Source organism: Sinohyriopsis cumingii, unplaced genomic scaffold (genome assembly GCF_028554795.1).
Source record: "Sinohyriopsis cumingii isolate HCF-2022 unplaced genomic scaffold, ASM2855479v2 utg002481l, whole genome shotgun sequence".
Taxonomy (NCBI): domain Eukaryota; kingdom Metazoa; phylum Mollusca; class Bivalvia; order Unionida; family Unionidae; genus Sinohyriopsis; species Sinohyriopsis cumingii.
Window position 1 is genome coordinate 38,252 of NW_028316225.1, and position 21,812 is coordinate 60,063.

Consider the following 21,812-nt stretch of genomic DNA (forward strand, 5'->3'; position numbering starts at 1 on the left):
CACACACAATACACCCATTTCACATGCTGTGTTATTGCTGTGTATTATGTAACATTTGCAGTACAGTTCATTTAATGTTGGCAGTATTTAACATGTTCCAGGTAAATATTATCTTTTTTTCTTCAGATTATTGCATCAGAGCCAGTGAGATTTACAAAGAAGGTCCAGGTGTTTCTTTCCGATTTGTGGAATGTGTGGGACACTATTGCAATACTACTTTTCTCTTCTGGTGCCGTGCTGCGACTATTTCCTGAAATGTACAAAGCCACACGTGTTATATATGCAGTCAACATTGTCTTTTGGTACATGCGCATGCTTGAGATTCTCAGCGTCAACAAGTATTTGGGACCTTACGTGAAAATTATTGGAAAATTGGTAAGCTTCATGGTTGTAAATTCCTTGAAGGTTTTTTTCCTGACAGCTTAGATCAGTCTTGTTTAATTATTAAAGCTTTTGAATCCATGTTTTGTCATCACCATTTTAATGGGAAGCAGGACATAGCTGTCATATCTCCACATGCCTGAAGCACTTGATAATCAGGCTTGTGTCAGTGAAAGATAAAAAATAGACAAAAAATAAATAGAATAAAAGTCCAGGCTTGAAGGATCAGGCTTTATCCAGACTGCAGTTTCATCCAGCCATATCTCAGGCCCTGGGACTTAAGTTTTAAACTGAAGTACTGCTTGTGAAATTCAGAGAAGGTTATATGTTCCTAGGAAACATATTATTTCAGTTTGATACTGTCATTGGTTTTAATCAGCTTTAATACATGGTCTTGTTTAATGTTTTATCATTTTCTAGATTATGTGAAATTGCCAAAACAAAAGTGAGATTGTGATTTTTGCAAAACTTGTATTAAAACTTAGATGACATTTTTGCAACATTTAAGACCTTGTACATCACCAAAATTTACTATGTACAGATGTTTTGAGTATGGCAGACTTTTATAAATGGAGAATAAAGTTTGTCTTCGCTGCTGCTTGAACTTTGTTCCAGATTAATCCAGTAGTGGTCAGTAGTTATTTAGTGCTTCATATTCTTTTTCAGACCCCTTTCCTGACCTATTTGATAGATTTTAAACTTCATTTGGAACACAATTTCATCCTGAGGGCATTGTTTCTTAAATAAAAATTGTGCCCCTCAGACACGTTTTTTAAACCACCATGGATTCCGTCTTGAAATTCTTGATATCACTTCTTCTGAACAAATGGTTTTATCAACATAGAGTGTTTACTAAAAGACCGCAAGCCTTATTACTGCCACAAGTCCAAATTGATGGTTATAGTGACATGGGGCTTTCACTACAAGACATCTTGTTTTGTCTTGCTGGTCCTAAATTAAAATGGTGCTGATCTGATATTCAGCATGGTCACCATGATGTGCGTATATTTGGCAACCAGCTTGAAAATCTTGTTGCTGCTTCTCCTGAATGGATGGTCATATTGACATATGGATTTTACTTAAAGACTTTGTATGATGTTTTGTTATCAAAGATGCATATGGTGCTGATCTAATCTCCCAAAATGTTTAAATCTTGTTGCAGCTATTTCTAAACTAATGGCCATGCTGACACGTTTTTTTTTTGTGCAAAAATGAAACCAACCAAAAAAACCCCATCTTTTTGCAAACATGATTGTTCCAGCATTAAACTGAAGAAATAGCTATTTCCAAAATATTGTCTGTAGACACTTATAAGTTAGGTCAAACTGCAAACAACAAAGGTCCTGGTCTGCTGTAGCATAATACACCTGCATTTCTGGGTCAGTGTTGTTTATTGTTCTACTTATTACTCCTAACAGACTGCACAGAGCCAGATCTGCTCACATATAATGAACTGGCAGATCTGGGTCTTTGCAGTGTGCAGTTGGACCTGTCTTATAAGCAAATAAAGTTGCCATGATGGCCATCATGAAATTTTTATATGGCTACTTCAGAATGGATGGTTCTATCATCATAGGACTTCAACTAAAACATGACAGCAAAATGTCACCATGTGGGAAATCTTGTTATAACTACTCCTTATGCACAAAAAGGTACATATAAGTTGGGTTTTCACTGAAACACTTATTCCATACAGAATCTGTTCTGGTGTAGATCTGACCCTGTTGTGAAGGAGTTTGAAAACTAGACCGAATTGACCTTGGGTTCAGGTCAAAGTCATTGTACTTCAGCAAACTTTAATTGAAGATAGTGATTTGCACTAGAATCATCCCCCCTCTTATATGGCCACCCCTTCTGAACTGGGAAAGTGGCTTTATAAGGAGGGTGGACTTTCTAGAGGGGGACAAAATTTTTGTGAGAAGTATATGTAATATACATAGTAAGAAAGCTACATACTTCAAAGCATTTAATATCTTCATTTCAGAGTAACATTTATTATTAAAACGTTCTTATCTGAAGAATATACTGCAATTGTTGTAGTGCACCTTGCAAACCATTCAGAAATGTCATTTAAATCTTGGTACATAATTCTTTTTCCATTTGCTCCATTTTCCTACTGCTGCTGAATATTATCCTTATCTGTTACAACATTGTTTATTTGAGTGATAACTTAAAATTGATAAGTCTGCATTTACATGATCACATGTTTTGTAATGATTTATTCCTGTGTTGCTTATTTTACAGTACTACAATTTAATTAAGCAGATGAAACTTTTGTAGAGTGGATGAAATGCCTTTTTTTTATAAAGGAAGTGATACATGTACCGTCACATGATTTTTCAGCCTTTGTCTGGTACCCTTTTTTGTTGAAGATTAATTTCTCTGTGTTAAGCCACAAAATCTATATTTAGCCTGTATTGACCATGTTATGATCTTGACAATTACGTCCTGTTATAATTATGAGAGGGGCCCCAAGTGGTCAAATACGCTCACCATTATGGATTACTGCCTTCTCACCTCTGTCTGCATGGGTTCAAGTCTCAGACTCTGCCAATGTGGGTACGTGAGAAAGCTTGCCAGTAGTTTCTTGTCAGTTGATGGTTCTCTATGGGGTTTTCTTGGGTTCTTCCTCCACCATTTATACTGGCTGCCATGTATAGCCTATCTTGTGCTGAAAAACAGCATTAAACCCTATAACAACAACAACAACAAATAATCATGAAAAAAGAACTCAACTGGTGTGTGAAGCCCAAAAATCTATAACAACATTTTTGAGCCCATTTCCTGTAAATGTCGGCTTTTCTTGATGATGATATATCATTAATCTGATTGTTACATGTACTTCAGCCAATACTTCTTTCAGTAACGGAATCCTGACATCCAGAGACAGGTATTGGTAGAAATAACTGGAGTACTTACCTTACCATTTGAATTGATTATTGGTTCTGGACACATTTAAAATAAAGTGTGTCTGCTTATGAGAGGAACATTTTTCATTTTTGTACTAATATGCTGGCTGCTGGTCATGTTAGAGGGGAACTTTTGAACACAAACTCATCGGTGCCAAGGGATTCTGGCTGTAAAAATGTGGGTGGCCACAGGCCAGGGGCCTGTTTAAGATGGTGACCACTGTATACTAATAAGTTTGATGAGACTTTGTATTTAGTTCTGTTCCAATAAACATGTGGAATGTTGTCACTCAGATATTGATTTTAAGGTCAAGGTCTTGACTCCAATTCTCTTTTAGCTGTTGTTGCTAGCATGAATCTACAAATAAATGCATTTTAATCAAGTCCATTTTGTGGATATATATATATGAAGAATATCTTGAATGAAGACAGTTCAAGAACCTTTTTGCCAGGAAAATGTTTTTTATTGATTTAACCAAACTGTTCTTGACATTACCTGAGGAAAACTCAGTAATCTTGTAACCATGGTACATGTATCATGCTGAAGGTCATGGCATAATTTTTTTATACTGCACTCAGTAGCATTTTAGCTTAAGCATGTATGAAAATATTTGTTATAAAATTTGATATGTTGGACTTTCTCAAGAATAATCTGCAGTTGGAATTAAACAACAGAAGCAATGGACTTGTCATGGATTTTGGATATTCTTCTTGGGTATTAGAACATCAGTCCCATTGTGGGACTTTTGATTCATAATGTTTCACATTTTAAATGAAGAAAAAGCAATTAACACATGTGACAGCCAAGGAAGTGTGACTGTCTCTTAACACTCCTAAATACAATTTTCTAAAAAGTTTGTTGATAAACCTTGAAAGCTGTATGTTATTCTAAAACATAAAAAACAACAAAATAAATGTTTGTACACTCTATTCTGTACACTCCAGGGGAATTTCCTGTTATTTTTTGTTCACAAACCTCAAAAAAGAAGGAAGTATTTAATGTTCATTATTAATTCTTGGCGTATTTTTGTGGTATTGATGCCATTAATTGAAAATGCATCTTGATGAACAATGTAGTCCAGTTTTTGTTCAGAAGTACACTTGACGTGTCTATAAATTATACTGTCTTCAGTAACTTATGTACGTAAAATGGAAGTCATTTCTTGCAATGGAAGGATGGTCAAAATTATAATAAACCAGTTTGATTTTCCATGGTAATTATATTCATTTTTAATGAGAAAAACATTCAGTAGAGGCTGACTAAGTAAAATAATCTGATGTTTGCATTTACACAATTTACTTAAGATTGCATGTCAACTCCAACATATAAATTGATGATGTCTGTCCATTTATCAAACCATTCTTCCATCTGTCTGGCTTCAACTCTTGGTTAATACTGACTCATGCTTCACAAGTGGGAGTATCGTTTGAGCTCCTACTCAGCTAACAACTCCTGCTTGAGTCAGTACAACAGAAACACTGATATTGTGTAGTTCATTTCCTTTCACGACATCATGAACTTTGACATCATGTCATGATTTAATACCTGTTATTGGAAATATATGCAAAAGTTTGTTTTTAAAATTATTGATGATTTGATAGGTTTTAATAATTCTTTTGCCTTTTGTTTCAGGTGCGTGATATGTCATACTTCATTATCATACTGTTGATTGTGCTGATGAGTTTTGGAATTGTTCGGCAATCCATTCACTATCAGGATAAAGATATGCCCCTTGGCAGGCGGTTCCGCAATGTATTTTTCTACCCTTACTGGATGATATATGGAGAGCTTTTCGCTGAAGAGATTGATAGTATGTATCTGGTGTTAATTAGTCAGGTTGTATAATGTTATGATGTTGTCCAACTTTTTTCACCAGAGATGCATCCCATGATGTTCATGCTCAGAAGGAATTTTGATATGCCTGCCGTAAGACAATGCAGAGTACATTATATTTTGACGTCCATCGGCTCCCTGTTTTGTTTCTACTCATCGAGTTCTTTGCAATTTCCAACTGTTTGGATGGTTTGTATTTGGAGCAATAAGAAAACCTTTTGATTTGGGGCCAAAAGTTTTAAATGTCATACCTTGACTGTGACAAAAGAAGAAAATGTTTTCTGCACAATTGCATTAGTTCAGTATCACATACCTGGACCCAGCTTGTGGATGGCTTGTACTAGAAGTATGGATGTTGATTTTGGTGTCAAAGGCAAAGGTCACTATGACTAAAAGATGAAAAAGATTTTCATCACAAAAATATTTGTTCTACATCACAGGCCTGAGATAAGGTTTGCATTTGGAATATGGTAAACTCCTATTGATTCCAGGGTCATGAGGTCAAGGACATTGTTGCTGAGCAATGGTTTCTTTATAGCTGTTGGAGACTAAGGGATGCAACTTGTTATATACATGTATGTGATCATTAGATGGCATGTATTGTACATGTGGAAGCTTTATCTTCAAGTCTATTGAGATATAGAAAAGAAATTTGCTTCGTTTCCATGTATACTCTGTAACTTTTGGGCTGCCTTAAAGATGACAGATTTCATTATTGTGAACCTTTGTGACCTCACCTTGTGTGTGTGTGTGTGTATGTATGTGTGTGTGTGTCAGGCAGGGTTGGGTGGGTGGGGAGAGAGCGGAGAAGTACACTAAATTTGCTTTGTTTTTGTTTTGTATGTCTTTTGGGGAATCTTAAATGGCACTATATAACCATACCCCTGTACATATTATCAGTCTGTCCATCTGTTTGTTTTAGTTTGATACAGTAACTTGAGGTCTAGACCATGGACCTTAACCAAACATTGTGGATGGCTTGCAAGTGGTTTTTAAGAAAAAGTCCATCAATTTGTGGGTCAAAGGTCAAGGTCAACAACTGACAGTAAAAATAAAATGTTATTTCTGTACAGTAACTTTAGCTCTGGACCACACATATTTAGAGATCAAAGTTCAGTGTCACAGATAATCAGCTAACATCACAATGGTTTCTGGACAATAAATTTAGCTATGGGTGACATACATTGACCAAACTTTCTGGATAATGCAATAGGCAGGACAAATGCCGATTGTATTTTGTGTGAAAAGGTCCAAGGTCAAGGTCATTGTGAAACAAATAAGGGAGAAGCTTGTTGTGAAATAAGTATCTATACCAGAAACCCACGAGTGGAACCTCAAGGACCAAACTTGCTGTTGTATGACTGAATCTGAGTGCTAGAGCTGTCAAATTCAAATATGGAGTGTTTAGACCATTATTTAGAATAGTTAGCATGCATTTCTTCCATACAAAAGTATGTATTAGTACCATTGTGTCACAAGCCTTACTACTCTCTGAGTATGTATTTCTTCCATGCAAAAGTATGTATTTTACCAGTGTGTCACAGGACTTACTCCTCTCTTAGTACTATGTGTAAAGTATTTATTAGTACTAGTGTGTCCCAAGCCTTACTCCCCTCTTCGTACCATATGTAAAGTATTATATTTCCATCAAATGCACATTTCATTTCTTAACACTTGCCACAATTATTCATGAGATGCCACAAATAAATTATTCAGTTTGAATAGGAATGGAATAGATCAAGGTTGCAGGTGTCAAAGGTAACAAGGTTAAAATGTCGTGTAATGGTTACTACATCTGTAAAGCCTCTGAAGTTGTGTAATTTCATTTTTGTTGTTGTAATTATATGTATTAAAGAAGAAAAAAAGAAGATGTCTCGGTTTTTTCAAGGGGGTGGGGAACTGATGATCTTATGGATTCCAGCCTATTAATAGGGGAACAATTTATAATGTAGAATCTGTGAAAAGGTCTTGAATAGTTTTGTATCATTTCTTTTTCTGGATCTCAGTTGTTGTGGTTACAAAAATAAAGACAATTTTGAGTACTTAAGTTCATGGTTTTGCCTGTCTTAGCTTGCCTATTTGTTGGATATTTTATATTCTTTGAATAATCTCAACAAATGTGTCTAATAAAGAAGACAGAAAGAACAAGACAATGAAGACAATGGTTAAAACTGTGCCACCACCTTTATGAACATGAATGGAACACCTGTCTGGATAAATCAGTTGCACTCAACATAAAAGAGATTCGACACAACTGTCAATACTAAAAGGAATTACACACAGCTGTCAATACTAAAATACAATAATTGGTTATTAAAGTACATCTGTATGACTTCCTCATTAAAACACTGTACAAGTTGCACCTTCAATTACTTTCTGATGACCATAGCATTAACACAGCGGCTTACAAGTGGTATAAATCAACTTTAATCTCTTTTGGTTGGGATAATGTCATTATTCCACATGTGAAGAATTAAAATAGTGTTGATCTGATGTCCATTATGGCCATCTTGAAAATATTGCTATCCAGGATGAGTGGTTGTAATAATATGGAGATTTTACTAAACAATTTCTTGTGATGTCTAATTCGTCCTAATGGCACCCTTTAGAAATTTAGTATGCCTTCCACCATGGCCATCTTGAAAATCTTTTTATCACTATTTCTCCTGACTGGATGACCGTATTGCATGTACCTTGGGGTTTTCACCAGAAGACTTGGTATGATGTCTAGTGGGTCAAGGTGCTAATCTGACTTCTAAGATGACTGCCACAGTGGTCATCAAAAACAAATCTTGTTATTACTACTTCTCCTGTATGGCTGGTGATGTCATTGTGCTTTCACCAAGAGTGGCCCCGAGTAGCCAAGTGGTCTAAAGCACTCACCGTTGCAAATCACTGCCATCTCACCTCTTTCTGCAAGGGTATGAGTCTCGGGCTTGGCCACTGTGGGTATGTGAGAAAGCTTGCCAGTAGCTTCTTGTGGGTCGGTGGTTCTTTCCAGGGTTTTCCTGGGTTCTTCTTACACCATTTATACTGGCTGCCTTGTATAGCCTATATTGTGCTGAAAATGGTATTAAACTCTATAACAACAACAAGAAATTCACCAAAAGAGGTCTAGTTAATACAAAGTAGAAATTATGTAAATCTGATGTTGATTATGGCCACTATAACATCCATAGTGCAACTTTTCATTGTTGCTTCTCCAAAATGGAAAGTCGTATCAACATTGAGTTTCCAATAGAATACTTCTTATGATCCATATTGGTCCTACATGAAATCAGTGGGTGCTTTACATCGAACATGTCAATCACATTAGCTACTGTATTTTAAAACTCTTGATTGCTAAAGAATATAAAAGATGATTTCAACACTCGGCTTTTAAGGGCAACAAATGGTCTTATCTTGAGGGATGCTTGTTTACAGATTATTCCAATCTTCCATCAGATTTGGTTGTTGTTACTAAAAGTAGAAAAATAAACTTTTAATAGAAAAATAACTTCTAAAATACTGCTGAAAAAGAGTTTTGACAGAAAGTGTTTGGCTTTAAGGGCTTTACAATTTATACAAATTAAATTGATTCACTATCTGATATGGCCATCATTACCAAAAACTTAAACATTTACACAACTTTACTTCAACAAATGCTCATAACATATGCAGTCCACAAAGCATCCTACTGACTTGGATTTCTTGGCCAACCACTCTTGCATTTAGCATTAGGCAGAGGTCAGTCAGGTGACGGATCTCAGACCCACTTGGGCTTGATACTTGCATTTTGCCGTTAGGCAGAGGTCAGTCAGGTGACAGATCTCAGACCCACTGGGCTTCATGCTTGCATTTTGCCATTAGGCAGAGGTCAGTCAGGCGACTGATCTCAGACCCACATGGGCATTATGCTTGCATTTTGCCATTAGGCAGAGGTCAGTCAGGCGACAGATCTCAGACCCACTTGGGCTTTATTCTTGCATTTTGCCATTAGGCAGAGGTCAGTCAGGTGACAGATCTCAGACCCACTTAGGTTTTAAGTTTGCATTTGCAATTTGACATTCCTTTATGAAAATGCTCCACATTTTTATTCCAGCCTGTACAGACGTAAATTTCACTGAATGTGTATATGGATCCTGGATATCACCCACTCTGATGTGTTTGTATCTTCTTGCGGCCAATATCTTGCTAGTCAATCTTCTAATAGCCAGATTCAAGTAAGTATAAAGAAAAAAGTTTCTATTTCATTTATTTTTCATAAGTCGCAACTAAGTCCTGTATTCTCTGATTTTTATAAGACTCAGTATAAGATTTAGTACTTGGAGTAGACTTGCATTACCATAATTGACCCAATATTTGAATGTTCCAATTCTCTATGCTCCAGATTTTCAATATTTCAGGTTACCATCACAAAAAGTAAAATTTTTGCATTGCAACAAATGTATGAATGTTTTACCTGTACTAAAACAAGTGGTGGTTGTGTAATCAACCATTTTTCCATGAAACCATTTTAAATACACCATTATGTGGATTAACTGAAGGTATTGTCAGCAGACAAAGGTAGAAACACGACATGCTCCACATCTTGCAAGCAAGTAGTTCCATAAAGTGAGTAATGAGCTTGGTAATGATCAATGAAAAATCTGCATTTCATCTCAAGACTTTGAGTAGAATTAATTAACGTCATTTGATAACTATAAAATCAGTTGTGATCAGCAATACATCGAGTCAACACGGAATTGCAGGCTTCTTTTACTGTTAATGCTGGAGAGCATACAAAAGGGAAATAAAACAGTCATTCACATCAAATCAGGAAAAAAATGTCTAGAGTATTTTCCAAATCAAAACCGTTAACAGATTTCTTTTTCCAGTAAACTTGACTGTATTTACATTTTTTTTGTGACAAAAATATTTCTCCTTGATGACCTCAGTCTGGATGTAGCTAGTTCTCTTTACACGTATAATAGCATCACACATAATGGCATTTCTTAATTAAGTTCCTAAACAAGTCCAAATCTGTAAATGCCCAGAAATTTGAAATCAGAATCAAGGAACTTGCAACTTTCAATAAGAAGTCATTAACTTTTGCTACATTTTCTGTTTGAACAAATTTCAGTGCACTGTAATTAACAGTATATGATGTAAATTCAGTCATTGAAAATGCTGTAATACCTACTGATGCCAACACTTTCAGAAATACCAATTAAATAAGTCATGTCAGGAAATAAATACCAACTCAATGAGTCTCGTCAAGAAAAAAATACCCATAATAAGTCTTGGCAAGAAATAAATACCATTTAAGTATATCTTGTCAAGAAAAAAATTCCAATTCAGTATGTCTTTTCAAGAAAAATATACTGATTAAATGTCTTGTCAAGGAATACTAATTAAATATGTCTTGTCTAAAACTTAATGCCAATGAAATACGTCATGTCAAGAAATAAATACCAATTAAATAAGTATTGTTAAGTGAAATTTGCATAGCGATTTTATCATTTAATTTAGTTTTAGTGTAATCATGAATATGATATGCCTGCTTGCATTCTTTTGTGAAAACTGTTAGTTTAACATTAAGGTAATGACATCAAGCGTTCCTGTGAGAATGATGTTAACCATGTCTTTGTTGCAATGAAATTAATTAAAAGTAGATATTTATTGTATTAGGGCTGTTCCAGTAAAACATATCCCCCCCCCCCGGGGACAGCACTTCAAAAAAACTTCTGTAGGAGGTTGTGTTTCAAACTATTTTGATTCTGACAGTGGAAGGTTGGTTAGGAAAATCACTTCTGTAGGAGGCTGTGTTAACAAAATGAGAAATTGCTGGTGGGATTGGCAGAAAGAAAGAAAACAAAAACGAATATATATTTAAAATCGCATCTAACCCCCTCATAGCGGTCTAACGTGAATAAAACATTGGGTCAGAAAATGATGCCAGTACACACGAGTGCACGTAATTTGTACGAATTCATGTACTTTTAAAGCAGTGATACGTGTTCGGCAAATTATGTCAACGTCGCGGAAATAAAAAAATGTGCTTTGCGCAGTATGCCATTTTTATTAAACTTTTAACTTTAACTTTAAAAGAGCATTTCACGATGTAATTCGCGCTGCCACAGCTGTCTCACAGTGCCTAATGCGACATCCAGATATCTGGATACTTCGGTTTGACATGAATGGCTGTTAAACTAAATTTAATTGGTTCATTGGCCCTGGAACATGCATTTTATGGAGTTTTAGCCTTACTTTCATTGGGGAAGTTTTACAGATGCATGTTTCCAATAAGGGCCACACAGGAAACCAAAATGGTTGAATCACAGCATGGTTTGTCTTCAGATGACGTTTTCAGTCTGCAAATACTGGCTGGTGATAGCTATGATGACAATGAATTTCATGTATATCGGTCTGTTGGACATTGGGAAAATGTCACTGGAAATACCAGTGTGTGATTTTGAGCCCAAAATTGATGTTGAGTGCAAGTCCGATGTGCGTGTTGGATGGACAATATGCCAGTTATATTTATTCAAGATACCCAGTTCTAAACAAGCAGACTATGGGAATGTTGGACATAAAACCCTAATACAGCATTATGGAAGATCTGGCATAAGAGGCAGCAAGACACTGATTCAAGGAAGTGAATCTTTGGCAGGGTTCATGTTAGTGAAAACTAACAGAGGTCTCGGAAACGCTTATAATCACACGTATTTGGACGCTAATTTTTTTTATTTAGGTGGGCGGTAAAATTCAAAGACTTGCCAGTCCTGCTTCAGTCACCTGCATAGTGGGAAAATGCGTTGATCAGTTAGCTGTGCTGATATTTACAATGACAGAATTTAGTGGTTGAAAGCCTCCCCCCCCCCCATCGTCACCATTATAAGATTACCTCAAAAGAACATGCTGCAATAGTTAAGCGGCATGATCAAAGGCTTTGACTGGCAGCTGGGTGGGAAAATCTACTGATATTTACAGTGCTTGAATTCAGAGGCAGAAATACCCAGAGATGTACATGTGGTCATTTATAACAGTACATCAAATAAACAACTTTAGCTTTCATTATTGTGTTCATTTGCGAGTGTAACGGAATAAGCAGTGCACGTGACCTCGGAATCATGACATGTTGAGACTTAGACTTGAATGAGTATTTTGGGGTTCAAAGGCAAACTGACGAAGGTTGTGAGATTCAGGAGAGTGCTAAAGTTGCTAGAACTGATAGTTTGGTAGGGACAGTAGCCAAGTGTAAGAAAGTGTGATGCCTAGCTTAGTGCTTTGAATAAGACCTTCCTTGGATCAAAAAAATTCAGACTCACTCTGATGGACAAGCAAGAGCTATGTCAGTGTTATAAAGAATGTAGAAATTAAACTCTATGGCAACCAATAGTTCTTATAATTTGCATAGTTTTCTGAGAGGGGACTGCAACTTTTCCTGGTGGGACTCGTATTTTTACCAAAATGGGAGCCATGGACTCTTAGTTTTAAATCCTAACAAAACCTCTGGTTCAAAACTTTTCTTTTTGGAACAGAGATATCCAAGAGAGAATACCCATGGGGCCATACATGTGAGATGTTGAAAATTGCACAACCATAAAGAACAGTAACTTGTTCAAGCTAGTTATGCATATGCATTTCAGACAGCAGGCAATGAAAGGAGTTCACAGCACAGAATAATATTTGTACACAGAGGAGGAGGATCATGTTAGATTCAGAAACAATTAACAGATTAATGCTCATAGGGAACATCAGAGAATCCCCATACAACACAATTAAGTGTGTGTAGATCTCAAGTTGGCAGAACCACTGAGCAGCAAAAGAATAAAAAGACAAACTTTTATATCATGCAGATGTATGACCAAATGATGTACATGCTGTCTATGTGCAAACATTAAATGACATTAAACATAAGAGACTGATCTGTGTAAACTCAAAGCAAGATGGATAAAATTTGTCCTGTTTGTGTTCGGTTCTTCCTATGTATATTTTGATCATGGTAATATTTTCTGCAGACCTTTTGGCACTTGGTTCCAAGCCATCATTTGGTATTTGTATTGCAAAATGGATAACTAAAAAAGTCTATTATCTAGTACAATACATTTTAAGCAGTATCATTAACTGATGATGAATTTGATGAAAAAATACTTGATGTCATTCTGATATATGGATTCTTTACTATGCTACTAATCTGTTCATCCTGATTCTCTTTTTTTACCATCTCCTTTAGTCTTACTGGTACCAGTGCTTTTAATAAAATTTTAACTTCTATTTTCTTGCAATCTAAATATTTGTAATGATGTGTTATTGTCAGAAGGTAAAATGTGTTTAGTATTGTAAAATCTAAAACTATTCATTAGCAAGGGACTAAAGTAAACAGTGGACAGAAATTATTGCCATATTATAGTGTTGTTAGAAACAACAGAATAGTTGTACAAGATGTATTTTGCACAAAGTTGTAGAACTAGCGTTCGTATTGTCACCACATATTCTACTTAAATAATTATATCATTATTTCTGTATATTCCTATCAGTATTTTCCCAGTGGTAGTAATTTTCTGATATGATGTTGTTCATTTCTTGTGCAATTTTTACACATCAAGAATTCTCACAGTATCATTAAAAAACAATGTAATCTGCATCAAATTGAGTTGTTTGAGAAGAAATTAATATTTTTAACCCAAAAATCACTGAAGCTATGAGTTGTTGCATTAAAGTCTCACATTAAATAATATTTGAAGTAGCCACAATAGTAGTTTAGGATGCAACTGTACCAATTTCACCTTTGGTATATCCAAATCTTGAATGTGATGGAGGAACATAGCTCCAAAAATAAACACATCAATTTTAGAACCTGTTCATTGACTATGAATCAAGTATCCGAGTCCAAATGAATTGCTATAAATTTTTTTATTCTTTTGACAACAACATAATTAGCTGTCAAATATAGAGTAAGCCTATGGTCTTTATGCCATCTCAACCAAGACCCCACCACAACCACATGACCATGCCCAATGACATCACAGTAATAATTGCTATACAACTAGAGATGACATCTCTTCGAGAATTTTGATTTCAATAGAGCTGTAACAGAATGGAACAGTAAGAAAGAGTGACAGATATTTAAGTGTTAGGGAGATATTTAACAATGGCTATTCCCACCACCACCACTTCCTCATTGGAGATCACACACACACAAAACTTAAAGTACATCCTGAAATCCTGGCAGCATCCCTGCAGGGGAGATAACTTGACTATTTGATTTTATTGGTCTCTGGTTATCCCATGGTATTTATGTTACTTGAACATTATCTTACAGTGTGTCCATTCAGCATGGTCGAAAAAGGCTTACAACCATTGAGAGTTGTTCAAGGACTCCCATTACTACAGATGTGAAAGAATGAGAACCATGCTATAAATCAGTGAAGATAAAATAGAGTATATATGTGTTTGACTGGCCCTGATTGGTTGATAATGAAAGTAAGATTTTAGTAAAAACAGTCTTTTGAGAGCTTGTCCTACTTGTAACTGAAAAAAGTGAGGGACATTATTTTATTAACTTAATATCCATCCCTTTACAGTCCCGAGTTTGGACGACTCATTACTGAAATCAGCAGCTGACTCTTTGGTGCAGTATTGAAAGCACACATTTCAAATTTGTATAGATCCAGAAAATGGTGCGGCTGTTATGGTTTTCTTTTCACAAAAGCTGTCATCATAGATGTCTATACTGATATAAATTTGATCATGAGCACTCAAAATTTTAAGTTACTGAATTTTAATATTGTGGTGTTTGCACAAATTTACAGTGGGAACTGAATTAGTACAGAGAGTCCTGAACTCTTGAGTTTTGTGCAGAAATATGGAATCCAAGCAGAATACATCCCAGAAATGTAGAGGTTTTCAATCTTGGATTTAGTCTTCCCATTGTGTTTCACACTGATATGCATATTCACAGAACATTTGTATAGTAGTAGGAAAAGTGAGAAATTTAGATACATATCATAAACAAGACAAACAGCATGTGGGGGGAGAACATAAGAACAGGCTGGAATGGTTGTTGTTGTTCTAGGGTTTAATGCCATTTTTCAGCACAAGATAGGTCATACATGGCGGCCAGTATTAATGGTGGAGGAAGAACCCTGGAAAACCCAGGTAAGAACCACCAACCCACGAGAAGCTACTGGCAGGCTTTCCCACGTACCCATGCTAGCCGAGCTTTGGACTCGAACCCACGCAGACAGAGGTGAGATGGCAGTGATCCGGAACGGTGAGCACTTTAGACCACTCGGCTACTCGGGGCCCCAAGGCTGGAATGGAGAAGTATAATTAAAACAATAATGAGTAGAAGTGTGCCTCCTTTTTTATGTGTGCAACATTATTTTCTTACCTTCGGTAAGATATTTCATCAAAAGGAAGACAATAAAGGGTGTACAGTTAACTAAACCAATATGAATTTAGCTACTTAAAATCTGTATCAAATCGATTTTAACCTTCTGGTCTGTTTTTGTCCATTCTGGTGATATGTCCACTGAATCAGTATGGTTGGAAAAAAATATTTGGCAAATTTAAAAATTTAAAAATCTTTTGGCAGATTATGATTATACCCTACTTCTGCCTGAGAGATGTGAATCATTTTATTTCTTGGTTTGTTGATTGTGGTTGTTGCTCAATTCAAATGCATCATTGAAAAACATTGATGCATTCTCATACTTTGTTACAAATATTTATTACAGATGCAATCTCCAGATATTGGTGAATATAGCTTGAATAAGTTATAACAGTTCTAGTTGGAACAATGAACATTGTTAAGAGAAAATTTAAGTGAGCTAAAATGTAAACTTTTTGGCAGTGTGTGATGCAGGATTGCTCAAGACTTTTCCATCTCATATGCTTACGATGAAAAATCCATTTGCACCGACTGATGACTTTTAGGTACCTGTCAGAAAGGCATAATTGACGATATTCTAAGGTCTACAAAAATTACTTGAGTCAAAAGGTATAAACTCGTACAGCTGTTGCCACAGTTGATTAGTTGGTTGATTCAGTGTGGTTTGATTTTGTTTTTTTTGTGTGATTTTTTAACAATATATTAGGTGGAGGAAGAACCCCAAAAGACCACCAACCTAAATTGGTTGATCTGTGACACAAACTCACTTTGTGAGATCTTTAAGTGATGTAAAAGCAAGCACCTTAGTACACTTGGGCACATGGAGCCTCTGTTGATTTGACGTTTATCTCCAACAGCTGAAGTCATTTAGACATGAGATCTCGGGGATTTCAGTAGATCATTATGACCTTACACCATTTTCAGATGAAGAGAATCTATATATTGCAGCCAGTTTTACTGCTGAAGAAAATCCCAGTCCTTTTGAGACACCAAACACCACTTGTGTTGAACCACTGACCTTCCACAAGTAACTGGCAACATTCTCATTAGCACATTGGAGGCAAGTAATCACATGACAAGCATCTTGTACCACTGCCATGGAAGCCCCTCAGATCTGTATCACAAGACAAGCATCTTATACCACTCTGCCATGAAAACCCCTCAGGCCATAGGTATAAGTCTCATATGAAAGACTAGAAGTGGGAGATAGAACCTGTGACAACTGGATTGAAAGTGCAGAATGTTACTGCTAGGCCATCAGTGATGATGATGATGCTGTTGACAATACAGTTAACTGCAATGACATTGATTTTATGAGTGCCCTGGGGAAAATGATTCCTTGACTTTCATCCATTTTTAAAAATCGAACTTATGATATAAAAATGTATGACTTGCTATATTTTTTTAATAACTTTATATTTTCTTGCAACAAGGCATAAAAATAAGACATCGGTAACTGAAAAAGATGTTCTGACAAGAAATGATATTGTGTAAAAGTAGACAAATGATGCAACATCACTTCCACAGGCATCATTGGGTTTTTTCTGACAAATCATATAAGTTTACCAAAACATTTATTGGAAAAATAATAACAATGAATCATAGAATCTGACCACACATTTAAAGCAATACAAGATTTAACTATTCTAATCAAAAGCAGCATGCCTGAGAACAAAGAAAAATAGCAAGTCATAGTGATCACTTTAGGAAACACAGAGTTTAGTAAGGATACAAATTCATGATTTCTGTATTAGAATAGAAATATCTATTATAAAATCTGTATTCATGGATGTTAAATTAGTAGGTATTAAGGGACTGATCAATGACATCTACAAATAATAAGCCACCATGAAAATTTGTGATTTCACAGTATCAGAGACATACTTGGCTGACAGACAAACAAACAAAAGGACAAAAGACTGATTATAATGAATGAATACAAATAAAAATATGCAGTATATTATATATTCTATAAGAATTCAGTAGATTACCTCCAGCCAGCTGTCATTTAAATCGCTTCTGTCCCCAACCCAATATTAAAATCGCTTCTACCGCCCACTAACCCATAGCCAGAAATGATGTTAAAAAATATACTTCTGTAGGGGGCAGTGCTTCTCGATTAAAACCCATCTGATGGTGGATCATAATTTTTTTAAATTGCTTCTGTTGTGGGTTGGTTGAATTTGAAAGTGCCTTCCCCTCGGGGGCTATATGTTTTACTGGAACAGCCCTTATCACATAAATAACGTCTTATGCATCAAATCAAGTAAAGAAAGTGAATAAAAACCAATCAGAGGTATGCAAATACTACTTGTGCAAGAGCTGATGGTCAGTGTGTCCAGTCAATTCATTTCAACTGATCATTGTTTCTGATGTGGCTGCCAGGGTGGCCAGCTTGAAAATCTTGTATTGATCACTCATCCCAAATGAATGGGCTTGCAGCTGTCCTCCATTAGCAGTTGTTAGTTATTACTACTTATCCTAAATTGCTTGGAGGAAAGTTGTGAAACTTTATATATGGTTTCAGCACTCTAGTTGGTCCTAAATGAAAATGGTGCAACTCGAACATCCAATATGGTTGCCATAACAACCATTTTGAAAATCTTATCACTGCTCCACATGAGCAAATTTAAATGGGGTTTTCAGTGATTGATGCTTTATTAAATTTAGATGGTCATAAATGAAAATTGTATTGATCTGATGTCCATCATTGCCTCTACAGCAGCTTTTTTGACACTCTTGTTATCACTACTACTCGAGAATGGATGGTCATACCTCCTAAAGTTTTCATTAAAAGACTCCTTATGACTTGCAGATGGACCTAAATAAAACTAGTACTGATCCAAAATGACTGCTGTGATTTGAATTTCTTGTTGCTGCTTCTAAACATATCAACCTTGGTTTTGTGCAAAATGATGTGTGACATGTAGTTGCTTTTGAATGAAAATGGTGCTGATTTTGTATCGATAATAGTTGCCATTTTGAAAATCATATTGTTACTTCTGAATGGTTGGTCGTATTGACAGAATGGCTGTAGCAAAACAGTGCATTAAGACAATACATCTTAAATGGATGGTCATATCAATTGAGCTTTTCACAAAACACATCTTACAGTATCTATTTGGCACTGTATAAAAATTATACTGATCTAACCACCAAAATGGCCTTTTTTATTTCCATCTTGAAAATACTTTTTTGGTTACTTCTGATGAATGGAGGGTTGTATGAACATGTTCTTTTCATCAAAATAGTCAAATAATATTTTGCTGGTCCTGATTGAAAAAGGTTGCATCTCTGATAAAATGATAACTATAGTGGCTGTCTAAAAAATCTTACCACTACTCAGATTGAAGAATGGTGGCATAGACAGAGTTTTCATTGAAAAATCGCTTGTTATATATGATTGGTTCTGAATGATAATGGTATAGAGCTGACCAACAGCATTTTAATGCTGTTATGAACAAGTTTGAAACCCAGACCTGCTTGACCTTGTGTCCAAGCCAGAGTTCACTGCATGCATTTTTAACTCTACTAGTTGTAAGTCATAGGATCTTGTTTGATGGCCTTTTGTTACTTCATCTATCCTTCAGATTATCACTATTTCACATAACTACATGGAGGATTACCATGAAAATTGACACACTTTCGTCCCATGTCTAGTTGGACCTAAATGAAAACAGTACTATGTGAACATAAAATGTAGTCAACACTGCAACTGTATTGAAAATCATTTTTATAGCTTCTTCTCCTGAACAGAAAGTCATATCGATGTGGTTTTCACCAGAAAACTTCTTCTGATATCTGTTTGGTCTTAAATCGAAATAGTGCTGATCTGATATCATATACGGCTGCCAAAGCAGCCATCTTGAAAATCATGCTACCACCACTACTCCAGTGGAAAGCAGTATCATAATAATGATAATGATAATAATAATAATAATAATGATAATGATAATAATAATAATGATAATAATAATATGATAATAATAATAATAATAATAATAATAATGATAATAATAATGAGGACTTTGTATAGCACCTAATCTTTAGAAGCTCTAAGCGCTTTACAACATTAGACAACACCTATAAGTTAGAAACATAATAATATTATTACAAAAACAAACAACATGAAATTAGAAAAACGTTAAAAAATAAAATAACATGCTGAGAATATTTCAGGTAGGAAACATTATTAGGTCTTTAAGTTTGTTCTTGCTGTCGAAATAAGTGAGTTTTGAGAGCCCTCTTGAATGTGATCACTGTCTTTGTGTCTAAGTTCAGTGGGTAATTCATTCCACGTTGCTGGGCCCTGGTATGCAAAAGAACGCTGTTCATATGACTTCGTTTTCGTAGTGGGAATAATGAGTATACGATTGTCAGAAGAGGAGCGTAAGTATCTTGCTGGTGTGTACACATGGGTGAGGTCAGATAGGTATGTTGGACTAGAATCTGACAATGAAATGTAGCACAGAGAACAAATTTTGTGTTTGATTCTGGATCGAATGGATAGTCAGTGTAGGGTACAGAGCAGCGGGGAGGTGTGCTCTGATCGTGGTACTCTAAGTATGATCCAAGCAGCTGTGTTTTGAACTTTTTGAAGTTTCTGGAGTAGATATTCAGATGAACCAGACAGAATTGAGTTACAATAGTCAGTCTTGAAAGTACTAATGAACACACAAGTGTTTTAGTGGCATCAACTGAAAGATATTTGCAAATTGAGCTGATGCGTCTCAGCTCATGATATGCAGCCTTGCATATGTTCATGACATGTTGGTGCAAAGTGAGAGTACTGTCCAGAGTAACGCCTAGGTTTTGTACTGATTGTGTGAATTTAATGTTGGCATTGCTGATATTTATTGTTTGAGGTAAAGGATGTGAATGAGAAAGTCTTTGTGTTGCGATCAGAATGGCCTCAGTTTTATCATCATTCATCTGCAGCTTGTTACAAGTCATCCATGATTTCACATCAGAAATGCACCTCTCCACACCTTGGATGGTAGTATCATCTTCAGTTGGGTGGCTAGATTTGTATATTTGGGTGTCATCAGCATACAATTGGTGAGACACTGGATGATGATCTATGACACTTGAGAGCGACTGAGTGTACAGAATGAAGAGAACAGGTCCAAGAACAGACCCCTGTGGAACACCACAACATAGATCAACTGACCTGGAGTGTATTCCATTTGCAGATACAATTTGTGTCCTGTTGACCAAGTAGGACTTGAACGACAGTAAGGCTGTATCATGAATGCCAAACTGGAGACGGTGAAGTAATATATCATGGTCTATTGTGTCAAATGCTGCAGACAAATCAAGGAGGGTGAGTACTGTAATCTTTCCGCTATCCAACGCAGAGCGAATGTCATTAACTACTTTTAGAAGAGTAGTTTCAGTACTGTGGCAAGGGCGATATGCAGATTGTACATTGCTAAAAAGACTGTTTGAATTTAGATGAGATACAAGCTGGGATAGAACAACCTTTTCTAAGATTTTTTAAATGAATGGGAGATTAGAAACTGGGCAGTAGTTCTTTAAATCGTTATGGTCTAGTGTTGGTTTCTTCAGCAGAGGCTTTACAATGGCAGTTTTGTGCACTCTTCATCACAATTGTACGTACGAAATCCATAGAGACAGGTTCAAATGCTGCTAATGGTTGCCGCTCAAATTCTGTATCCCAACTGTATGGTGACAACGAGTCAATTGAAATTGTGGTGTCAAGCTTATTTCTAATGGTTTGTACTTTGTCATGGAGAAATTTGCAAACATGTCCAGAAGGTCGACTGGAGAGAAGGTAGTTGGAAGTGGTGTTGATTTGTTCCCTTGACATTAGCTTGTTAGTAATCTCGAAGAGCTCTTTGCAGCTGGAACTTTCCATGATCTTTGTAGTGTAGTGGGCTGATTTCGCTGCATGGACTATATTTGTGACATTCTTCTTAGCAACTTCATAGATTTGCTTATGAATAGTGAGTCTGGTGGAAAGCCAAAGCCTCTCAGCTTTACGGCAGTCTCTTTTAGCAGTACGAAGCTGGTCCCTAACACTGCTATACCATGGAGAACACTTTTGAATTGATACTCTGCACTTGATAGCTGGGACATGTTTGTCAAGTAATGAACGCAGACAGTTATCGAGTTGTTCTGCGATAGGAGGTAAGCAAGTTGTTAGGTTAGCTTGGATGTCGTGCATTAATTTGGTTCTATTTATCATACGGAGGTTTCTCTTAGTAGCAGATAAAGGTGGAGGGTTAGGGACTGATATGTCAAGATGGCATATAATGCAGAGGTGATCTGATGCAAGGTCATGGGATACCAGGGAGGACCGTAGAATGTT

General features: G+C 36.1%; 1 protein-coding gene across 1 annotated transcript in view; it reads left to right on the forward strand.

The window, feature by feature from the left end:
- Positions 1–114: 114 nt before the first annotated feature.
- LOC149770286 (uncharacterized) overlaps positions 115–21,812 on the forward strand; it is a gene marked incomplete at its 5' end in the record, with an annotated part of 57,404 nt that continues 35,706 nt past the window's right edge. The window contains 3 exons of the mRNA XM_089949248.1: positions 115–375; positions 4,924–5,101; positions 9,206–9,326. Of these exons, the coding sequence (XP_089805374.1) occupies positions 115–375; positions 4,924–5,101; positions 9,206–9,326 (560 nt within the window). The remainder of the gene's footprint in view (positions 376–4,923; positions 5,102–9,205; positions 9,327–21,812) is intronic.